The 23,429-nt window shown below is 39.5% G+C and overlaps 1 protein-coding gene across 1 annotated transcript in view; it reads right to left on the bottom strand.

The window, feature by feature from the left end:
- ptprga (protein tyrosine phosphatase receptor type Ga) overlaps positions 1-23,429 on the bottom strand; it is a 352,902-nt gene that overhangs the window by 34,834 nt on the left and 294,639 nt on the right. The window contains exons 8-12 of the mRNA XM_061070454.1: positions 21,368-21,560; positions 11,232-11,416; positions 2,749-2,857; positions 2,229-2,278; positions 476-1,259 (exon numbers count right to left, since the gene is read on the bottom strand). Coding sequence (XP_060926437.1) covers positions 476-1,259; positions 2,229-2,278; positions 2,749-2,857; positions 11,232-11,416; positions 21,368-21,560 — 1,321 coding nt within the window. The remainder of the gene's footprint in view (positions 1-475; positions 1,260-2,228; positions 2,279-2,748; positions 2,858-11,231; positions 11,417-21,367; positions 21,561-23,429) is intronic.

Here is a 23,429-nt window from a genome sequence, read left to right as displayed (position 1 = left end):
TCTACATATTCGTGTTCCCTCCTAAAATCAGAACTGATATGAAAAATTGAACACCCTATTACTTTTGGAACATGTGCAAATATAAGGGCCTTGGTGATCATAAACATCCAACAGTAAATTATTTCACTTGTAAGGATTCTTTCAAATCGTCTGCCTCGATGCATTCCTGACTATAGAGTATTTGATAGAGGCAGATTTTCAGAGAAACTGAAGGCTTCCTGAATGCTCACTGTAGACCTTACTCATTTATTTGATGTTATGTTTATGTAAGAAGGTACTTGGGATTCCAAAAAGAGACTGAGGACATTTTTAGAGAAAAAAACACTCAAAAGTTGGAATGTTTTGGTCACATTAGTAAAAGGAACAGAAAATGGATAATTCTGCACTTTATTCTCTAATTCCCACTTTTCTGTTCTTGCTCTACAAAGTATCACAGGTGATGTTTACATACAGTTTAAGCACTTAGCAGACTCACCAGTGTGGATGGAGAAAGACCAGTGCTTCTTTCCTCTCCCTGCTCTGGGTCTCAATGTTCGTGCCGGCTCCTTGGGGGTAGTGAGTGCTGCTGTTTCATTGGCTGCCTCTGCAATGGTAGTGGCGTCAGAGTTACGTGGACTGTGTGAACAAGCCTCTGGTTGTCTTTCTACACAAGGTGTCATTTTAGTTGGATCTGGTTCAGTCTGTTTTTTCTCCTTTGCGGTGGACTCCGATGTCTTGCCCAGTGGCTCATTCACCACTATATGACTGGCCTTCCTCCCTGCTTTGCCTTCTAGTCTTGATCCCTTCTTCTTCTTTTTCGTCTTCTTCTCGTCTTTCTCTTCTTCCTCATCCTCTTCATCCTTGTCCTCTCCTTCCATCTCTCCATCCTCTTCTTGACCCTTGCTGTTCTCCCTGTCCTCACCACTAGTCTCACCGCAATCGTTGGCAGCAGACGATGTGACAGCGGAGGCAGAGGTGGCGGTATCCTTGCCGGGCTCAGTGGGTTCGGCGGTTTGGCGATTGGAGGTGGGATTATGCCTCAGTGCTCTGCTTGGCCAAACAGAGCTGGGGAAGGAAGAGATGACACCACCACTGAAACCCAGCCCGGCCAGTAAAGTGCTGGTCACCACGGACGCTACTGTGGCCTGACTACCGCTGGAGGAGGGACCGATGCCTGTCGCCATGGAGACAAAAGAGAAGGGGATGCCTGAGGAGGTCCAGGTGGATGAGCCAGAGGAAATGGGTGCCATGTCGGCTGAGGAGGCTGGAGAGACCGTCGGCTAAAGGAGAAAAATGCAACTGATTAGAATTTGAAATATTTTTTTCACCTCAGTCAAATCTAACATTTTAAAGAGTGTTAACCTGTATTTAAAGGAGTAGTTAAAGGTTTGATCCTCAGTTTGTTAAAAGTTATGTTACAACATTGTTATGGGACAGCAGCAATTAAAGCACAATTTTGAAGTGATTTCTGAATCGTGTGAGTTACTGTGTCTGCGTGAAATAGTAAAACATAATAGAAAGATATGACACTCATGGCTGGAAGCAGTTACACAACAAGAAAGAAACAAACAGAAGCTACAGGGGTTCTTACAGTGCAGTAATCAGAGTGTATAGCTAGTCATCAATTTGCAATAAGGTAGCCTAAAATGTAGTTTACTTTCCTTTTACAAAACTGTAGTAAGTAGTAAGTCAGTAGTAAGCTTTGGCTCAGATCTCAAATGATTTACCCTGTTTGTGCATTGCATTTCAACAACAACATTTCTAAAGTCTCACAGTGTATGACCAATTTAAGATATTTCAACGTTTTTAATGGCTGTCTAGTCACCAGATACTTGCACTTTAAAAAAAATGTTTTATCATTTAAGTAACCTGTAAAATTACAAACAATCTAAGATACAAGGTTCGTTGAATAAGAATGAATAATAGTCAAGCAAGCTGGTCTCTGTTCTGTAACATACTGAGGATTACAAATTACAGCTTCAAATGGTTTGGAGCCACTGACATGCAGGATCCCTTCAGGTCACTTAAAACCTATTAATTTTGAGTCATGTGAAATGTGTGCAGAATAAGTAATTAAATTATGGATTCCTATCCCTAATAGACCAAATCAAAATTATAGACTGGTCTAATGGCAATAAATAAAATATGTAGTAAGTGAAGAAAGGCCCACAGGAAAGAAGAATGCTAATACAAACACTGCTCTCTGCTGGATAAAAGGTGCAAAGACAATAGTTGTGATTCAAACTTACCATCCCGGTTTTCACAATCCTTGTTCCTTCAAAGATCCTTGTGGTGTTTGCTGAAATACAGGGAGAAACTGGGTGAGTGAGGCAACACTTGACTTTGGGAGGTGTCACAGACTTCCATAAGTGCACTGTAAGAACATTAATTACAGCATGGCATAATATACGTGGTCTTTGAATAGTGAATGAGGAAAACAATAAACAGAATTTAGTTAGATGAAATAAATACATCTCTCTCCATTTCAGAGTATTTTTTTTCTCTCCTCTGTTGTTTTTCTTTAGCCTGCAGCTATTGATATTAGATTCTTTGTGATATTATGATCAAAGGAATCTTTGCTGCCCGATTATGGTTCTATACGATACAAGACAATATGATAGGCCTGTTAAAAGAAGGCTGTGCACATGAAAGAAATACTAATGCTCATGTGGCGGAGACACTGATAATGAAAACATGACATAAAGGCAGAAATTCATGAGCATGATTCATGTTTGTGTTGGAATTTGTGTGTGTGTGTGTGTGTGTTACCTCTGAAAAGCATGCTCTGGCTGAAGTCACTGCGCATGTCATTCATGCAAACGGCTTGGACTCGAAACAGGTACAGTACATCCGGGGAGACAGGAGAAATTACAGCCTCCTGGATAACACACAAACACACACACACACACACACACACACACACACACACACAAACACACACACACACACACACACACAAAACACAGGACAGAAAGTTAAATCTCTGATTAAGATTAAGAATAGATTAAAACATTCTAAATTTTAATTGGAAGTTTTTTTTCTCAGGATAGTTACATACAAACCTTGAACATTTATAAACTACCTTTCAAACTCACATTCTGTGCATGCAACTGGAATGGTTTCTCAATCCTGAGATGAACAGGGGGGTCAGAAATCCACATCGAGGGGGACTGGATAACCCATGAATAACACACAAAGGAGGAGGGAAACAAATCAGGATTTGGAATTGGGCAATCCATCAATTTTCCCCTTAAATGTCCCAAAAACTGAGACTGGTGCTCATTAAAAAAACAAAATCTATAACAGCACAGCACATTTAAAATAGTGCAGAACAAAAGGGATTGGCAGCTCCAGTGTGTGAGCCTGGTGTGTGGAAGGACAGTGAAATGTGTTGCTCTCCTGGTGAAGCCACAGTGAAGGTCACAAAGGCCTCCTCATCCCCACACAGTCGTATTTCCCACCAGCCTTTTAGTCCAGACAGTTCGCCTCACATTCAATCTGCTGCTGTCCAAAAACTGATAATGTACCACCCTCTCATTCTGTGTCGGAACTTTCATCTTAGCTGTTTGTTCCAAATAATAATAATAATAATTTCGCTGTCAAATCCACCAGACAGTGAGCTGAGAGGTCTCAGTTGTAGTTCACTGCAGATGGAGGGGGCTCAGGTAAAATCTAGGGACGGGAATCGACAGGGACCTCCTGATACGATACTATCACGATACTTAGGTGGCGATACGATATGTATTGCGATTTCTGTGGGTATTGCGATTCTGTAAGTATTGCGATTTCTGTGGGTATTGCGATTCTGTAAGTATTGCGATTCGATATTACGATTTCCTGGGATTTTTTTTGGTTATTTTTTTTTTTTAAATACTGGACTTGTTGAATCATTCCTTCAAATACAACACAGTCAAATTCACTTAGAGCTTTACAAGTTTTATTTCAAATATTAACATTAACTTAATGACTGCCGGGCAGCCAATAGAGAAAATAAATAAAAATGTGCCCTATTATTGTATAGCCCCTGTCAACTGCACACAAACTGACAGATTAAGAAATGTATGCCACTTAGGCTACTTTTAAACAATAAATAAAAGATGAATTAAATAGAATGAATAAAAGTTTACTTAAAATATAAACATTGAAATAAACAAAAAGTAGGCTATTGTTGTTTGCATGTAGCCGATACAAAGCTAGTGCTTGGGTATGTTTAGATTCTTGTGCAAAAACAAGAGCTGGTCAACATGCTCTGGGGTGATGTTGCTCCCCCAATATATCCCCCCCGGTATAAACCAATAAATATGTTTTTTTTTTTTTTTTTTTTTTAAATCGATTTGGGAGGCAGCATATCGATTTAAAATCGTCAGTCACAAGAATCGCGATTTGTAACTGAATCGATTTTTCCCCACATCCCTAGTAAAATCCCATGATCCAGTTCCTTTGTCAAGTGAAAAAAAGATGCATTAGAAAAGCTGCTCTTTATGGTATTAGCAACACAAAAAGCCTCCTCAACGGACATGCTTGCACTCCCCTCTCTATCCTTGAGTGGCTCAGCATGGGGGCCGGCAGCCTGTCCTCTCTAACCACATCAGCTCACCTCCACAAACTGACCATCACCCTGTTAAACAGAAAACATCTGAGCCAGCACTGGGGTTTCTGCCAAACGATCCAATCTCATAAAGTGTCCTCTCATTGAGAAAAATTCCTCTACTAAATAAACCAGTTAAAGATCTCATGACACTTTGGTCCAGCAAAAAAATACAAATATCATGCACTTGCAGTCCTCACCACCATCCATCTCTACCACATAAAGGGGCGACAATGTAAGATTAATCTTAGAACCAGTAAGAGATCAATTGCAGCAGCCTTGCTACAGCCTTATTTTAATGGAATATTAGAGTCGCTGAGTCGGGCAGAAATTTCATGCACTCTTTTATCACTAGTAATCAGAATCACACTGAGTTACAATTGAAATGATGCTGTAGGACATTGGAAAATATAGCCTCCTCAGTTTTATAGTCATACGAGGAAAAATCAGTCAGGAGGAGACATTTAACCAGCAACTCTATCCACTACAGCATCTCATTATATCATCATTTTCTTTATATGCACATTAGTAAACTATAGACTGCAGTTCACTATCAATTAGATAAACGGTATTTTTAGTAACTAATAACTCATTATCAAATTAAGAATACAACCTTTACTAATGTGATAGTGTGTATTATATTCAACAAATTAAAGATACATTTATAAATATCAAATGTACAACTCTTACTAGAAAATAATCTAATAATAATCCTGTACATTCCTCCATGTTTTGTTCCTTATCCTTGTAGAAAACATACATATAGGAAATTGTTTCTTTCATCAGACTTTCACTCATTCAATCCCAGTCTTCCCCATTCCGCATGCCGAAGTGTCTTTGAGCAAAATACCAAGACCACAAATGTACCTTCTCATAGAGAAATTGCTGCACATGGTTACACTGAATATGTGTGTGAATGGGTTAGTGGCAAAAACTCTACTGTAAAGTGCTCTGAGTGGTCATCAAGACTAGAATAGCTCTAAATACAGACCACAGGTGATGTAACTGGCTACACGGTGCTAAACATGATGAAGCATTTACTTTTTAAAAGAGCTGGGGCAAAATGTAAAGAATTAATATTTGATTGTATTGATCAGATGGCCAACAATCCAATGACAATGATAATTGTGTTTTCTGATTGTGTTAACAGGTAATTGGCTCGATTGATCACAGCCACTAAACAAAAGCTTTGGTCCATGGTGACCGATAGTAAATAATAAATAGATAAGTGCGTCTTTAAGGAATTTGAGATTAGCCACAAGTCAGTCTGTGGAGAGAAAAAATATAGTGTTAAGATAACCCCTCCCATAAATGTTTACTGGCTGTAAAACAACTCATTCAACACTGTGTACTTTTCACCAGGATTGTCGTAATATTTTATTTTCCCTATTCCCTCACAGTCCTTTGCAATATGCCCAAACATGCCAATATCTCATTATACATTAGCAGCTCTAAGTCTATTGCTTCGTCAAACACTGTGTGATGCCAGGATAGCTCCACACATCTCATTTATGTCATGTAGTAATCTCGCAGATATCCCACCAAATCCAACACGGGGAATCCCAGTGGTCACGTCCCAGTTTCTCTGCCGAGGATTCAACATTGTTTCGTTCTCATTCCGAGCCTCAATGGAGACAGTCTGAGAGAGCAGGCATTTTTCACCCTTCAATGGAAAGTTGTGGTCAATCCTGACAACTGCAGATGTGTACAGTGAACAGCTCCAGGCTGTAAATATACTGAGTGAAATGATCTACACAATCAAACATGTAGCATCTTCAGTGAAAACAAACAAATTTTAGTTTTCAAAGTCAAAGTGGTTAATTGTAAAGTTTTCGTATCTTTGCTGTCAATTGCCACCAAACCAGCACCCTGGAATATTTGCATATTTGCACCAGCACCATAACAAGCATATTTTAATATTTGCACTACTGCACAAATTGAACATTCATCTGTAAAGGTATATATTTAGATATATATATTTTATTTTCCATTTTAAATTTTTGATATTCTATTTAATTGTTATTCTATTTTATTCTTTTTTATTCTATTTTATACTATTTCTATTTTGATTTTATTTTTTTGGGTTGAAATTACTGAGCATTGCTTAAAGAGAGCCTGTGACCCAAGTATTTAATTGACAGTGACTGCTTCATGTTATCTCTGTGCATTTGACAATAAAAATCTGGAATCTTGAATCTTGTGATGTATTCAGAGAGAAAAGATATTATCATCACAAATTAACCATGGGAATGAACAGAAACTCTGACGTGCCAGTGACTGCCGTTAGACCTGGGTGCTTCTGCTCTCACACACAGGGGGGGGCATAGATCGAGTGAACCAGAGAGGTTTTGCTGTGTCTCTTCTGTTTGATGTACAGTGACATCAACACTAAAGCCCCGGGATGTGTGGAGAGTATGGAATCTCGTCAGTGTCTCTTTACAGAACTGCTCAACACATAGTTTTTACCATTTTGTGTAAACAAGCATACGTCATTCTAACAGTTAAGAATGACATAATATTATACACCGAAGACAGCTAAGTTAGTTAGCCGGCGGTAAATTAACAAGTTGGCATAAGGAGCTTTTCAGTGACAGTATTTAATATTTTAGTTTTTTGAGTATGTAAAAAGTCTGCAAACTTTAAAAGCCCACTAGAAAACACTGAAGCTCCTGAAACACCTGGTCAGTAGTCTGACATATACTTCCGGGGAAATTTGATGTCACATGACATCATAATGTCCCACATTTGCAAAATGCACCCCCATGAAATCATTTTCACCAAGCTGGTTGGTTCCTAAAAGCTTCCATTGTAACTTTAATGGGATTGTGGTCCTAAAAATGTTCCACTTTTAAAGCAACATCAGAATTTTTGTAAATCATCTCAGTGACTATAGAAAAACACAGACTATAATTCATCTGTTAGAGGCCAGAAAGAAAGAGACCCATTCACCATTTTAATTGTTTTAACCATTATATTTAATACAGTTATGTCCTAACTTGCCTACTATTAATTTGCAGTATTATCACACACACACAATATACTCCTCTGCTTTCTATTTGATTTGTATTAGTTATGTTCAAGCTTCTTCTTTTTTCAACAACCTTGTCGGCTCAGGAGACCAACATGAGGCCACTGACATTCCAACAAATCCACGGCTTATATACATATCCTCTATGAAAGACTGCATTAAATTACCATTGACTCCAGATGGCTAATGCATGAAATGATCATTATGACCATTTATGCCATTACACTAATGTCTTTTTTCATATTATGGTGCTTTTTTTTATCGATTTTACCACACCCCCACTCTTCGACTGATGCCAGTTCTGCCCTGTTAAACCCAGTAATTTGTTGTTTCCCTTACTGGCTTTCCAAGCTTTTTCACAAGTGGTATGGACCAAAAAAAAGTCCAGTCCACAGTATCTCATTGCTAGGGGATTGGTCATTGATTGTGACAAGGGGGACATGTGTGTGTAGAATTTGGGGATCCTAAAGCCATGTAAGTCCCTGTTGTGACCTAGATATAGAGGCATCAGGGGAGGATGAGGAATAAGAGCAGAATCAAAGGGCTGACAGAGAGAGGGAGGGGGAAACAATGGTGTGTGGGAACAGGGAACTGGGGAGAGAAGACATGTGGAGAAAGATGAAGAAGGCTGTGTGTGTGTGTGTGTGTGTGTGTGTGGGGGGGGGGGGGTGGTCTCTTGAGTTAATGATGAGAGGATAAAACACTTCCCACCTCTTTCCCTCCATCTCTCATCATGGCAGATTCCCAGTTCAGAAAGCAGATTGTGCACACTTCCACAGCCAGGGGGCACTCAGATCCTTTTTCTTGTGCAGCAAATCCGGTTTTTCCACACAACCACTGGCCCAAGGTCATGCTTTTTTGCACAGGCTGGCAGCCCTGCATCGCCTCCAGCTTAGCATTAGTATTCTGCGAGCTGACCGGCACACCACAATGTAAGGGAATGAAGCCTCCTGTCCGCTCCACAGCCTTCTCTCATAGCTCATTTTGGCCCCTGATGAGACCATTTGTAATGAAACTGATGGAGGATATTGCTTGCTTTGTGTGTGTGTGTGTGTTGGTGTGTGTGTGTGTGTGTGTGTGTGTGTGTCTGTATTAGTGCTCAAAAACTTCTCTCCCCACACAAATTTTGAACTACATTATTAACTTCTCGGCTGACAGATTTCCTATTAATACTTCGTACTTTGCCAAAGCCACATGTGAGCCCCTGTTGAACAAAAAACTAATATCTTAATGATGCAATCAGTGCTGATTTTATATGTATCAAAACAGTTTTGTTCCAAAAGAAGTTATTAGATTTGTCACTGCCCCTCACACTCACAGTTTTGATGATGTAAAACCCTCTGTATCTCTGCAATGAAACACACACACACACACACATATACATTCCCCAGAGCAACTGCATCTGATAGTCCGTAATATGCTCATAATGATTTATAATTACATCAAATAAAGTTGACATAGGCTCCATTCAAAGCACTTTCACTGTCTAATGAGAAATTCATCTGGACAGATGGAAATATACTACACGTTAAAAAAATATGTCCATGTTATGTACAGGGCCTCACAGTGATAAGGGTAAATCAGAGTCCATTAATCAAGTTAACCAAACATCAGATGGCTGTAGGCCTGAGCAGCGGCTGGTGTATTTTCAGCCGGTAATGCATCAGCAGGGAAAGGAGCAAGGAAGTGGGAGGGAAAAAAGCAACAGTGGACAAAAATGTCTAACTGCACTTTGCCTTCACGATCATCTGGAATCAGGAATTTGCTGTCACTAAATTGGGTCTTTTGAGTCCTGCAAAGCTTCCGAATACAGATGTGATGAGCACCTCTAGTCGAGGATTAGGACACAATAACAAGCATAACTTTAACTGTTATCTAACAATAAAACGGTTCTTAACTCAACATCAAATGAAAGGGTCTGTTAACTGACATATACTATTTTTAGAGACATGCTTTTATTTATATCCCCAACTCTTCTATAAGCGTACTTTAATGTAAATTTGTATACACATATACATTTACAGTGTTTGATTTGTTGTTCCAAGTGTTATTGTAAACTCAGTCCTTCCTCTCTTTGTTTCCCATTAAAATCTCTTCAGTGGTTTGGGAAATATATTATTCAGTGAAATGTCTGCCATCTACTTTCCCCAGGAAAGGCTGTGTGATAAGGATATGTCAAATTTGCTGCAGGTCTATCCTAATATCACATGTACACTGGGAGAATTGTTACTAGTTGTAATCTTTCCCCTTTTCCCCCCCTTGTCCACACTTTGCACAGAAACTACAATGGAGTAGTCCATGTTCCTGAGCAACACACTGGCTGGGGAAACAGAAGGAGAGTTTTTTGCAACAAATACACTGATCTCTACTGCACGTGTCAAACTCACATTAGCTTCACAGAATCCAGGGCTGTGGATGTTTCACCCTAGTAGCTCTGTGAATATAGAACATCTCTGTATGGCCGGTGAATTACTACAGCTGTAGAGTTTCTCAATATGATAAGAGACTATATGAATATATAGGTATATAAGTAATGTGATAAATGTGTCTTACACATTTGACATACTCACAGTAAGCAATGGGCGTATTACACGTATGACTGCACACTGGCTGAAGCTGCTCCATACCAAAGACGCAGCATTATGGAACTGGGTTATTGTATTGTTGTGGATGCTGACACATTGGGGACACTGTGTGGAGTATTGGCATCTTTGCTTGTCTAAAGGGGATTTGAGCGCTGCCGTTTATTCACACAAGTTAATTTTATCAGATTTTTATTTTGGTTACTGACACATCTGTTGTGACTGCAGCCTAGAAAATATATATTTTGGTCCTACTAATTTGACTTGCTAAACGCTATGTGTTCCCTGGCAGTATATGCTTTTTTCAGCCTAGGCAGTGTGACGTTCTTCTACCACACAGATGCCATTGGTTGGTTGGGTGGACTAGGCTCAGGACTTTGATATCCTGTTTTCTCTTCTTCATCACGACACACTGTAATCACTAAATGTTTTTAGCTATTTTGTCTATTTTTTAGTCCTTTTTTTTACTGATTTTAACATACAATAAACTCCAACTAACTAAATGGGGATACTGTCCTGTTTTTTACTTGGTTGTTAATATTTACAGTGAGATCTATCTGTGGTCTCACAATAAAATATAAAAAATAAAAATGTTGCAATCAGTGTGAAATTAATGCAATATTCTATTTTGTTAGGCACTCGGCAGGAGACTGGGTCAGGTAGGATTTATAGAATAAAGCACAGCTTGCACATTTATCTTAATATACACTGAGTCCAGCAAGTGCTGGTTGTTTGTATTGTGGGATTTATTTTCCCTCAGTAGATCTCATCACACAACAACAAGTACAAGTCAACATTAGAGCACCTGAAGGCAACATACTGTAAGTCAGCACTGGCCTTTTCAAAGGAATCATCTGCTTATATGCAACATTGCAACAAACACCACACAAGACAAATCCACTCACGTATTCTTTCTGTTATAACCTTCGATCCCTCATACCTGACCCAGACCTGCTTTGTTCCTGATGTATCTAAAAGTGTATATACGATATGTTTTCAAGTCATGCGTTTGTTTAGTCACATCTAAGGGAGTAATCGTAGGATTCCATCTCACCAGTTTGTGCTTAGGGTCTGTGAGGTGCGTCTCCTCGTAGCTGTCGTCGTGGGTGGTCCAGCTGTAGGACACCAGGAAGTGGAGGATGGGCGGGTGGTAGGTGATCTCTGGGCGCGCCCAGCGGACCACAAGAGCGCTGCTGTTCACATGCTGCACCTTCATGTTGATGGGAGCGCTGCTGCACACTGGGAGAAGGATGCAAAAAAAAAAATAGAAAGAAGGTGAGCAGGAGGGAAGTTTGGAAAAAAGAAAAAGAGGGGAAGGAAAGGCAGTAAGATAAGAGATACAAAAAGAAGGGAAAGGGCAGACAAATGATCGAGGATGGAGGGGGAGGGCGGAAGTGGGTGGAAGTGTTTAAAGAAGGAGGATATTTAGGGGGGAAGTGGAACGTCAGAAATGAAGGAAAACAGTAAGGAAGACATTTAAAAGGAAGGGAAGAGTCAATGCGACCAATAAGGGAGAAAATAAGGAAATAAGGAGAAAGAAAGGAAGGAAAGGATAAACACAAGATGGAAAAAAGTGAGGGAAGACACAGAAGCAAGGGTTAAAGTAAATGACGAATAAAGCAATAATAATTAAAGGGAGAAAAGAACAGATAATTTAATGGCTAAATACATCAGCTCAGCTTATCTTTTAAATACACTCAGAGAGGAGGAGACGGAGAGAGAGAGATAGAGAGTTATGTGAGCATGAGTTGTATTCATGATGTGTTATTAATATTGCTCTGAGTCATCAGCACACACAAGCGCACAAACACACATACACACACACACACAACATAACACAATCTAGTGCACACACATCTGAATAGCTGGCCTCTGCCTACATAAAATGTTTAAAACACTGGCACAGAGAACTGCTATACACATGAACAGGCATCAAATACACACACACAAGTAAACACGTACAAATTGTATGTTTCTCTAATGAATTCAACAATATACAACTCTCTCCAGTCAGAGGATGAGCCCTGCACCGGCTGCTCCTGACCACTGGGTGTCTCTATTTGACCACTGAGGTTTCTCAGCAACAGGGACACTGTTTGATTTCATATCTAAAATATCTGATCATTACCATGAATTCGCAACTATGAAACCGGTTTACATTAGACAAAGGCTCTCGTCATCCTCTACATACTGTATGTTTTTTCATAAAGTAAGATCCCTTTCTGTTTTCTGATCTGTTCCCATTCCAATCTGCTGTTGAAGCTGTTTGCTGTGCAAAGGTCCTCCGTGTTTACCTGAAGGCCTGATGACTCCAGGTGCTCCACAGATTAATTCTATTGTCTTCTCTTATATTTCATTCGTAATATTATTCACAGCTTTGCTTACATTTAGCCATTTTGCAATAGCTGTTAGGTTGCCATCAAAGAAACGCACCACTTTCTAACAGTGTTCTCACATCAAAAGCATTTCAGCAGCTCAAAGGGAATTAATGCTAATAGGTTTTCAAAGTGAAACATTTGCATGAAGTGTTGTTTACCATGTAACCTTTTAATTTGACAAATAACTCCACACCCTCAGTGTTTTGGTGACTGGCCTCTAGTCCTGCTGGCCACTTGCTTGGGTAAAACGTCTCCTGTTTCAACATGGCAATGCTTCCATGCACAAAGCCAGCTCCTGTTAGGTGTGGAACATGCTCACCCACTGTGCTTCAAGTTAGAAAATCAAACATATGACGCTTTCATAATCTGGTTGAAATTCATGTGCATTTATCTTAAAGATCCAATCACCTCTTAATCATATGGGATGAATGAGAGACAATAAAAACAAAAGGAATGGTCATAATGATATTCAGGCGCATTGCTTGATTCAAACTTCGATCATTATAGGTGCAACCTGGTACTTTAACAAATAACACTACACCTCTGGCGTGGAGGAACTTGTCTGCGGACCTAAATCCAGACCTTTATACCATCCAACCCATTTGGAATGAGATGGATTGCTGACTGTGAGTCAGACCTTATCACTCAACGTCACTGTTGGACCTCACTAATGCTCTTGTGTCTGGATGGGAGCGAGTCCCTGCAGCCAGGTTCTATCATCCAGTGGAGAGTCTTCAAAGGAGAGTGGAGGCTGTTTAAGCAGCAAATTGATTGAAATGCACGTGCAAAAATCACATGTGGTGCGGAACATTCTGTGTCCACATACTATCGTCAGTGTAATTGTAGTATAACTGTACAGTATTTTAGACAGCAATTTGTTACAGTACACTATTTGCTGTTTACTGTAAGAGAGAGAAATGTATTACTATCCAACAAAGCCCATGATGATTATTCCAAACACTGTATCATAGTATGCAAATGTGTAAGGTAATTTGATGATGAACATGGGTTGATTGAGAATAGAGCTCACGTGCCTTGTGGAACCAAATTGATTACCTTGCTCATAAAGAGCTGCAGTTGAGTTTTTCTATTCATAACCTGCAGTTGAGCCCCTTGTGGCTTAGCATTACTAAAGCCATTAGTCACACACACACACTCATACGCACACACACACACACACACACACACACACACACACACACACGCACACGCACACGCACACGCACACTCACACACACTCATACACATACACACACACACACACACACACACACACACATACACACAGTAGTAAAACACACAGAGAAATAATTTAGAAGTCAAACAGTGAATAACCTCAATGCAGGGAAAGCATATTCAATAGATGATATCTCCCTGGGCCCAGTGAGCCGTGACCTTTGTTTATGTGCGTTCATGTGTGTATGTGTCATATGGTTCATCTGAATACCAATTAAAAACAGACAGAATAATGGCATGGTAATGAACTCAAAGCAAACCCTTCACCATAGATGCAAAACAACAAAAATATGTGAAATACCATATGAATCCAAAACTGTTTAAGTGAGGCTAGCACACAAACTGACTGGTGTAACTCACTGTCAGTCAACATGTTAAAACGTATTAATCGTATTCACATGAGCATCAGTTAGACATATTATGCTGGTCATTCTTGTCATTGATTTTACATCAAACAGATAAACATTTAGTCAAATTTAGCCAATTTGTCTGTTCTGTGTGTATGCTTCAATCCAGAGTTCTTACACAGCGGTGGGCCTCTATAAATAAGTCTCTAGCCAATCAGCAACACAGGAGAACAAAGAAGAAGAGGGGCTATACAGTACAGGCCACACATACACTGTCAGTACCAATCACATTCTGTCATCAGGGAGACATTTTGGGGTTCACTATCTCACCCAAGGACACTTCATTATGCAGTCTGGTGAGTGGACAAGCCTCTCTCTCTCCTGAAGCCACAGAAGGCCCCCACACCTTGTTGTATATCATAGTATTTTACATATAACATACAAAGGATTTGTAACCATCAAGACCTAATACACAATTTTACATACACAGTGGTATTATTTAGATTGATGCTAAATTTCAAATGCTATTCCAGTTAACGTGACCTTCCTTGATAGCTTGGCTACAAACCTGTCCTCTTTCGTTGTAGTTTTTTTTAAAAACAATTGCATGTAGTAGAACAGGTGAAACTGTTAACATGAATAATCACTTAAAGTGCCCAGCTCTTATCCAAGCATCCTTACAGGCATGGGATGCTTACTGTAAATAGGATGCAGCCATTGTTCATATAAACCTGTGCTTTTGCTGATATAACAAGGCTTGGTCCTGACTAACTCAGATACAAAGAACACAGTGACTATAACTAAGCAACAATAAGGCTTTAAAAGGCTCAGATAATAACACTCTCTTCTCATTAATTGCATTTAAAAATTACATATGGTAAATTATGCAACGATAAAACTGACATGTACCAACAAAGCCGTTTATAAAACCACAATCTCTCATTTTCCCACGCTATTTCTCTAAACAAGATACAACATGTGAACAAGCCATTGTTCTGGTCGAGTAACTAAGCGATGGAGTTGATGGTTCCTATAAAGAAGCTACTAATTTTCCCTAAGTTACAGCGTCTCATATCAGAGGAACAGATGTTAAAAGGGAAAGTCCACCGTATGTCTATTTCCTGTTTGATGAGATGCTGCATTACATGGAACCGTTCATACAGCAACTCGGTCAGTTTGCAAAAGAGACTGGACTTTGCCAGTGTGTCAGCAGTGACGGCTGTACGCTGAGGAGACGGGAGAGCATTTTTATTTTTGTATTTTAAAAGCTACGTAAACAGTGTTTACATTGGTTTACCCCCCACAACATCACTGAGTGTATCTGTGGCTTCCACCATATTTTCATTAATCTTGACTAGGGTTGCAAAGGGGCGGAAAGTTTCCGGTAAATTTCCGGAAACTTTCCGGAAACTTTCCATGGGAAGTTTAGCTTGGGAATTTTGGGAATTATAAATAAATAAATAATAAATAAATAAATACGCAAATTATACGCTGAGCAATAAAAACATCATTCAAAACTCTATTTTAAAGATGTATGGAATGCAGCACACGCTGCACGTTGGATTTCAACCCTCCACTGTGCATTCTTCCATCACATGCACAGATAACTTCCAGCATCCTTCACTCTACAGCAGGGCTATTGAGACCTGCTGTAGAGTGCAGGACTAGTCAGGTAAGTTTCGATGATATTACTGGGGAAAACATATTAGCATGCTGATTGAGGATTGTTCATCTGTTCATCCAGCCTATTTCCATACATGTATCCATCAATTGTAAAATATGTTTACAGACGATTCCAATTGTTTGGCTAACTATTTATATCTCTGGCATTGCATTAGCGTTTTTCACAAACTTTTTTCTCATCTTATTCTACAGAACAATGCCACATGTACTATCTCATGTGTGGAGGCATGTCACCCCGTCCAATGTAGAAGGAAAGGCTGTGTACATTTGCAAATACTGTGCAAAGACCTATGTTAAGAATGACACAACGATGCAGAAGCATATAGTCAAGTGCCCAAAGTTTCCTCAGGGCTCAAATCAGCCTATGACAAAAAAAAAAAAGTTTATATTTATGTCTGTATATGACAAGTTAAATACAGTTAGTATAAATTACCCACAACATTTCCAGTTTATTCCCGTTAATTCCCGTATATTCCCGTTTATTCCCGTTAATTCCCGTATATTCCCGTTTATTCCCATTAATTCCTGTATATTCCCGTTAATTCCCGTTAATTCCCATAAAAAATTTCCAACTTTGAATATTCCCGTATTTTGCAACCCTAATCTTGACAGATTCTTTGATAAAGCTTGTCTTATCCATGATTCTTTCGCCACATGAACTATACGTATGCATGTGTGTGTGTGTGTGTGTGTGTGTGTGTGTGTGTGTGTGTGTGTGTGTGTGTGTGTGTGTGTGTGTGTGTGTGTGTGTTTGGGTGCGCATGTGTCTCCCTACACACTCTTGTGTTGTAGCAGAATTGCTACACCGGACCAATGGGCCACTTTAAGCGACTTCTAATATTCCCTGTGTGTAACTCAACTGAAAGGGTTTTGTAGCCCAGTGTGTCTGGTTGGGTGATGAACAGATCCTCTTACAGCTTTCATCAAAGATAAGCGGCCATCTCACACTCACACACACACACACACACACACACACACACACACACACACACACGTACACACAGGGGAGAACCCCGGGTGGCAGTGAGTGATGGAGTCTAGGGGGTGCCTGACACACATAAAACCCACAGAGGACCACTCTCTCTTTCTCTCTCTAATAACTCTGAGTCCAACAGCAGGAGTAAAAGATGCCACCGGCCATGCAGCATGTTGATCAAGGTTGATCTATGAATTGGTCTTGATTGTGGGTCATATGCAAGGTTTTTTACTGGGATGGATTCGCTGGAACTAGAAATGTACCAATATTATGGTGGCAAATTCTGCTTTAGACTATTCATAGTCGAGTGCAGTTAAATGTTTATAGAGTTTATCAAAAGCCAAACCCTTCAGTGCTCGTGTTCGTTTTTTTCCTTTGCAGAGCACAGCTCGTCTGTTTGCTATACATCATCAACTCTGTCATTGTTTTAAAACTGGCAACCTCTTAATTTAAAAAAGGACTGTAAATTGAGTGTCACTTCTCATTTGCTTTGCTCAAACTACTTGATACTGTACTTGTATCTTTTAGTGAAATAGTTATTTATGCATTCTGTGCTATTCAGGGACCTCATTCAGCAACTGAATATCTAAACTAATAGAACATGTGCACAAAATCATGTTCAGAGAAAAGAAAAAGCTCATTCTGATTGCAGTTATTCTTTTACTAAAGTCATTTTAACAATTTTAAGCTACACAAAAGAGCTTAATCAAAACATCTAAAAGTAAAATTGTATTGATATTTGACCCATTTGTAAGATACTGTGATGTTAAATCACTAAATTTGATTAAGAAATAATATGCATGTGATATTAAAGCATGGTCATAACATCATTTTACAAAATACAAAAACAAAAAGCACAAATAAAAAGAGTAAATGTAATAATTCTCTTCACCAGAAAAGGCAAATCCCAAACAAAAGGACTGTTCTTTTAATAAAGAAATCCTGGACATGAATGCATACACAGCTGAAATAGAGAGATAGAGAAGAAGGTAAACTGGTCTTCATCCATTGAGTCCTCATCTTTGAACCCCTACGTTTCGACTAATTACTAATTGGACCAGCAGTTTTGGTTGCCTAGTAATGACAGCCATGACAATAGCACAACCTCCTGGGTACCTTGGATGAATGGATGGATGCGGCATATCTGACGTTTTCCATACAGCAACTATTCACATATGAATGGCCTCTAAGGTTCTGTGATATACAGTATGTGTATGCCAATAGGCTGTATCACCATACGCAGTATGTGCTTTGGATCTTGATTGGAATCTCATTAAGTAGAACAGAACCAAATACAACAGCTTCTGTAACAATGCATTGTTGCACACAGGGGTTGCAGGTTGTAGAATGCGTCCATGTAGCTTTGTGATCATACTGAGAACACATCATGCTCGTTGATTCACAGTATCACTTAACAATAGATGTTGCAAGGTAAGTACAAACATATTGTGAGGTTACACTTAATTATTTACAACATTACTTTACATATATACTGAATGAACAAAACTTGTCCTCCTCTCCCTATTATTTTATCAGTTGTAGTTTATGCATCATTATTTACTTAATTTGTTAACAAAGCTTTCACTGAAATATCGACGCTTAAAATGTTCAGACTGCAAATAGTCCCACTGTTTATTTCACATAAGTCTTTATAAGATAACCTAATCAGAAACGTGTGTATGTTATTATAATTGTATTTTACAAAAGAAATATTGAATACATTCTTGCTCAACTCTTGGTTACCACGAAAAAAATGGTCTTAAAAGTTTCTCCCTGTTAATAGCATATACTGGAAGTGCCAATGTCAGATAGTGATTCAGGAAATTAGGAAGGGGCAGAGTGCAGCCTAGCTTTTTCAATACTTCTCATCTCTACCCAGAGAGTGAAGGGTAGACTCTTTAGGAGCAAATGTCAAAAGGCAGAAATTCCTTTGCTCAATTTTGTCAGCCAAGGTCTTTTGGGCTTTCTTATGATTTCTTGTTCTAAATCCCACATAAACCTATCATTATTTTTTATCACCCTTTGACCTTGAATTTGTCTGATGTGTTATATTCTATTTTAAAACGAAAGGTCTGACAACTTGGAAATGTTTGTTTGATCTCTGAACTGGAGTTGAAAGATAACAATCTCAGTCCAGTACAGAGACAGGGCCAGCATGTTATGAGCTTAACTTTGCACAAACTGTTCAGGCCCTACAACTGAAAGACCTTGTTGGGATTAAGGGGTTTTAAAGACAAAGAACATTTATTGCCCTATAGCGGTGAGGCTGCAGATTGTAACACAGAACACCTCACTTTCATATTTCAAAGCATATAGGAAAATCTATGCTAGCCTTCAGGTAAAATAAAAACGTGAAAACATAATGGGCTAATTCTAAGGTAAAAAAACAGAGTGATGCTTAGTTTTGTGTGATAAACATTAATGAAAACATCATTATGAATATTATATTCCACTTCTAAGACGTAGATCCTCCTACATCCTACACTATGGACCTTGTTCGCACATGGCTGTTATCACAGCAGAACCAGGAAGGACTGCAGAGATTATGGTTTAAATTTGGGTTACATTGTACAATTACATTATAATAAAGCATTGGTGAATATCATGGAAACTGTCTCAAGATCTTCTCATAGACTAAAAAGCTGGTAAAAGTGAGGTAGGGGAGTGTCTCTGGACACGTGGACAGATAACAACAAAAAATGGGTTATCTTTCTGTCACTTTGCATAACATCCATGACAAGAACAAACTGACTGAGCCAGTCTTTGGTGAAATGGGACAATATCTTATGTGGAGAAAGAAATCTGACCAGATGTCATGCATGTTCTGCATGAGCACAGTGTGGATGAGTTTCACAGTGAGTGACTGTGTATCTTGTTTTTAATTAATCGTATGAGTATGGGTCAGGTCACTGGACTTGAGAGATGGAAGGGATATTGATCATTTTATTTATATTATTATCACAGTGTACTGGATGAAACTCAGTTTAAAAAATGTTGGGGTGTAGCTCCAATAACGCTTAAACACTATTCCTCTGTGTTTTCTGACTCCACGCATCTATCCATCATCCTGGCTCACTAAATGTGAGGCTGCCATTCATTCATACACCCAAAAGTAAATGCACTATAATGGCTGATGGGAAAAAATCAGTCGCAGAAGGAAGGTGATCTAGGCTGAGCCACAGCTAAATGGACTAAATTAGCACAGGGAGGGGGGACTGGAAGGAAAATGACTCATGTGGTTGAGCTGCTGTACAGGTTTTGTTCAGGTTTCCAATCTACAATATCACTTGTGTGTTGTGTGGCTGTATGTTGTGAGGTCCAGAATTATAGAGGTGTACATGATTTAATTTCCATCTCTAACTCACTCAGGTAGGATGGCAGCATTAAGAACAAGATATGTAGTACGCATGTGCTCTGTTTCTCTGTGTGTCTGTTTGTCTTTTTTGTTTTCTGCTCCCATTCTCCTCTTTGCGTTTTTCCCCCTGCTGTCCTTCACCCTCCTCCTCTTCTGTGTTTCCTCTGCCGGCCTTAAAGATCTGCTTTCAGCAAATGTCCCACTGCTGTGCTCAAGGACAAACTGTAGGAGCAGGCACTACACAGTACCAGGACACATATACAGTACATACATGTGAGTAGGTTGTGTAGGTGTGTGTACAACTAGGTGACACACCTCTCTTGTAGTAGACCATATAGAAGTGTACCTGAAGTAAGGCAGGGGACAAACCCTGCTAGGACAGTCGACACAACACAGATGCCAGGCCACACATGAGACATTGTAAATACACTAAGAGACATGCGCGAGCACCCACACACAAAAACCGCAAAATGTGTGGTGTTGTTTGAGTGGTAATGAGCTAGGAGTGGGAGGACGGCTGGTGTTCCTCCCTCTGCCTTATGCTAGGGGAGTTACCCAGCTCGCTGGTGAAATGACAGAGGACTAGCCCAGACCACACACACACACACACACACACACGCACGCACACGCACACGCACACACACACACTCACACACAGACAGACACACACATACACACACATACACACACACACACACACAAAGAGAAGACAATTGGTTTCCTCTGGGCATGTGAGCAAGAATGAATATCCCTCATTTATTAGCATTAAGAAATGTCACCATCCAGGAATAATGTGAGAATATTGGACCAGTTTAGCCAGAAGAGGGACTTTAATGATGCTATATAAATCACTGGGCAGAAAAAGTGCTTACGTGAAGCAATTGGAGAGGGTCTACATGCAGCAGTACAACATCTGCGCCTTTTTCTACTTGTAAAAACAAGGGTCTATGCTTATACACATGTTCTTTCTTTAAGAACTCAAGATCAAATCAATCAGACCAAGGATATATGGTTGCACCTTGAGTTCCTTTAATTGAATGTTTTCTATTTACTACTTTGTTGTTAGTAAATAAGGATATTAAATCGCTTTTAGATGACGCTTGGTGTCACGCAGGCTCCTGGTATAGAGCAGGTATAGAATGTGCTTTTGTTACGTGTATGGGAATATATACAAAGAGTTCTGGTTTCTAAATCATCAAAACTCAACCGCCCTACCTTTTGAAGCCTCTGTGCCGTATGGTCCACTGGCGCTGTCAGTCAGGTCGGGTAGCCAGGCATCTTTGACTGCTGACTTGAAGACGTGGCGATTATCCAAGCTCTGGATGGGCCTGAAGTTACTGCGCAGATACTCCACTGACTTAACGTGGTCCTGCTGCTCCGTGGTGAAGATTGAGTAGAAAGCTTCCAACTGCAGCGAGAGAGGAGGCAAGGCAAAGACAGAGAAATGGAGGGAGAAAAGTAGAGAAGAGTTACTTCCAAACACAACTCACTAAATCACAGTTACTCCTGGTGACTTTGAGTTGGTGATTTTTCCATCCCTCTCGCAGAAGAAGCCATTCTTACTATCCCCCCAAAAAACACAATATGAGAATGCAATGCAGATATATAACTGAAATACAAGCTGAGGATGAAATTTTAATGATCCCCATGAGAAAACTGGGTCACTGCTGCAGCAAAACAAAGGCTTATCATAAAGGAGAATACTGGGAATAAATTACTAATAATACTAGAATATGAGGAACATATTGGGTAAACAATGTTTCCATGTGTCAGTGAAAAATATGAACAAATAATAAATAGAGTGCAAAATACTACTGTGACACCTTTGAAATAATGTTGTAAAACTTTAATTTGTTCGAAGCTATAAAGGAAATAAGACTTGTCCATCAATAGTTTGATTTAAAATGTCCATAACGTGGGTTTGTATTATGTTTTCTAGGGGGGATAATTTGACACCTCCAGAAATATGCTCATTCTTAAACTTGCCAAGATTTAAATGAAAGGATTCATACCAATCCCATATCTGAGGGTTGGATATGGAGGGAGAGCCAAGATATGATTAGAATATCTTAGCATAGAGGCTGTGAAAGGGGGAGAGAGCTGGGCGGTAAAGTTATCAGGAAACAAACCGTAATGTACAAATCACAACTCCTGGGAGTCACTGCTCAATAGACTCTAAAATTTGTCAAGTTGACTTTTGGTGGACAATATTGTAGTGACATCTTTCAAAATATGTCATTAAATGGTCTTAGCTCAGACAAACAACGATACACAAATACAAACCAAGAAACTTAAAGGTACAATAGACAAATACAATTGTTTCAGTTATCCAAAGACAATACCCCCAGAATCTGACAAAACAGTTTCGACATATAGCTTGTTCACGACAAGCTTCAGGAAATTATGTCACCAATGCATGGAGAAAGCAAACATACCAATAACAGATTGATATTACATGTTCATATAATTCTGAACATCAACACATCAAATGATCACATATCCGTGAACCAAGATTTCAATCTATAATTTCTCCCACCAGAGGAGCTGTTTAAGTCTGTCAACCATCAATGATGAAAACTACCCTCTCATCTCACATGTTTGGAGATAAACTTGGAACTTGGAGAGAAACTTCAAATACGTCAACTTTAAGTGAATGAGTATCCTTGTGGCCTGCTTCTGTGAAGGGCTGTCCCAGGGGATAATTGCAGTTGTAGAGTTCTGATTGAATATTCCTGCTTTACCTTGTGGTATCTTGTGGGCCACAGACCAAAGAGCCCTACTAATGTAGTGTTTGAGTTGGCCAAGTCCTTGAAATAGTCAGTGTTGTGATGAACACATTGGAATAGAGTACTGTTGTTATTTGCATAAACTGTATCTGAAAGAGCTCTTGCTAAGGTGGCCTAAAAGGCTTGTCCCACCGGCAGTCCAGAGCGGGTAAAGGTAGGTGCCAAACTCACACCATGGTGAATGATCAATAACTGAAAAAGCTCGTTCTCAGATGCAACCTCCAAATCCTTGCCAAATCTAGCTGCCATGTACAGACTAAAGCCAGTTCACATTCATATCTCTGAACATAGCTTTCAGCACCTAGTTGGACTATCGGGTGAATCCTTGGTTTGGTTTGATAAACCAGGAAGTAGGTCTGAGATTGTTAAATTCCTACATACAAACATATTTTTTTGGAAATTAAATACTGTAGATATTGTTACTTGTGAAAGTTAGTATCTCTGACGCATTGAAACGGTTTTGCCAAAATTGTTTTAATCTTAATTTAGCT

The sequence above is a fragment of the Limanda limanda genome, chromosome 4 (assembly GCF_963576545.1).
Source record: "Limanda limanda chromosome 4, fLimLim1.1, whole genome shotgun sequence".
Classification (NCBI taxonomy): Eukaryota; Metazoa; Chordata; class Actinopteri; order Pleuronectiformes; family Pleuronectidae; genus Limanda; species Limanda limanda.
The sequence above is the reverse complement of the archived record's forward strand: the minus strand, read 5'-3'. Positions and strand labels throughout refer to the sequence as shown.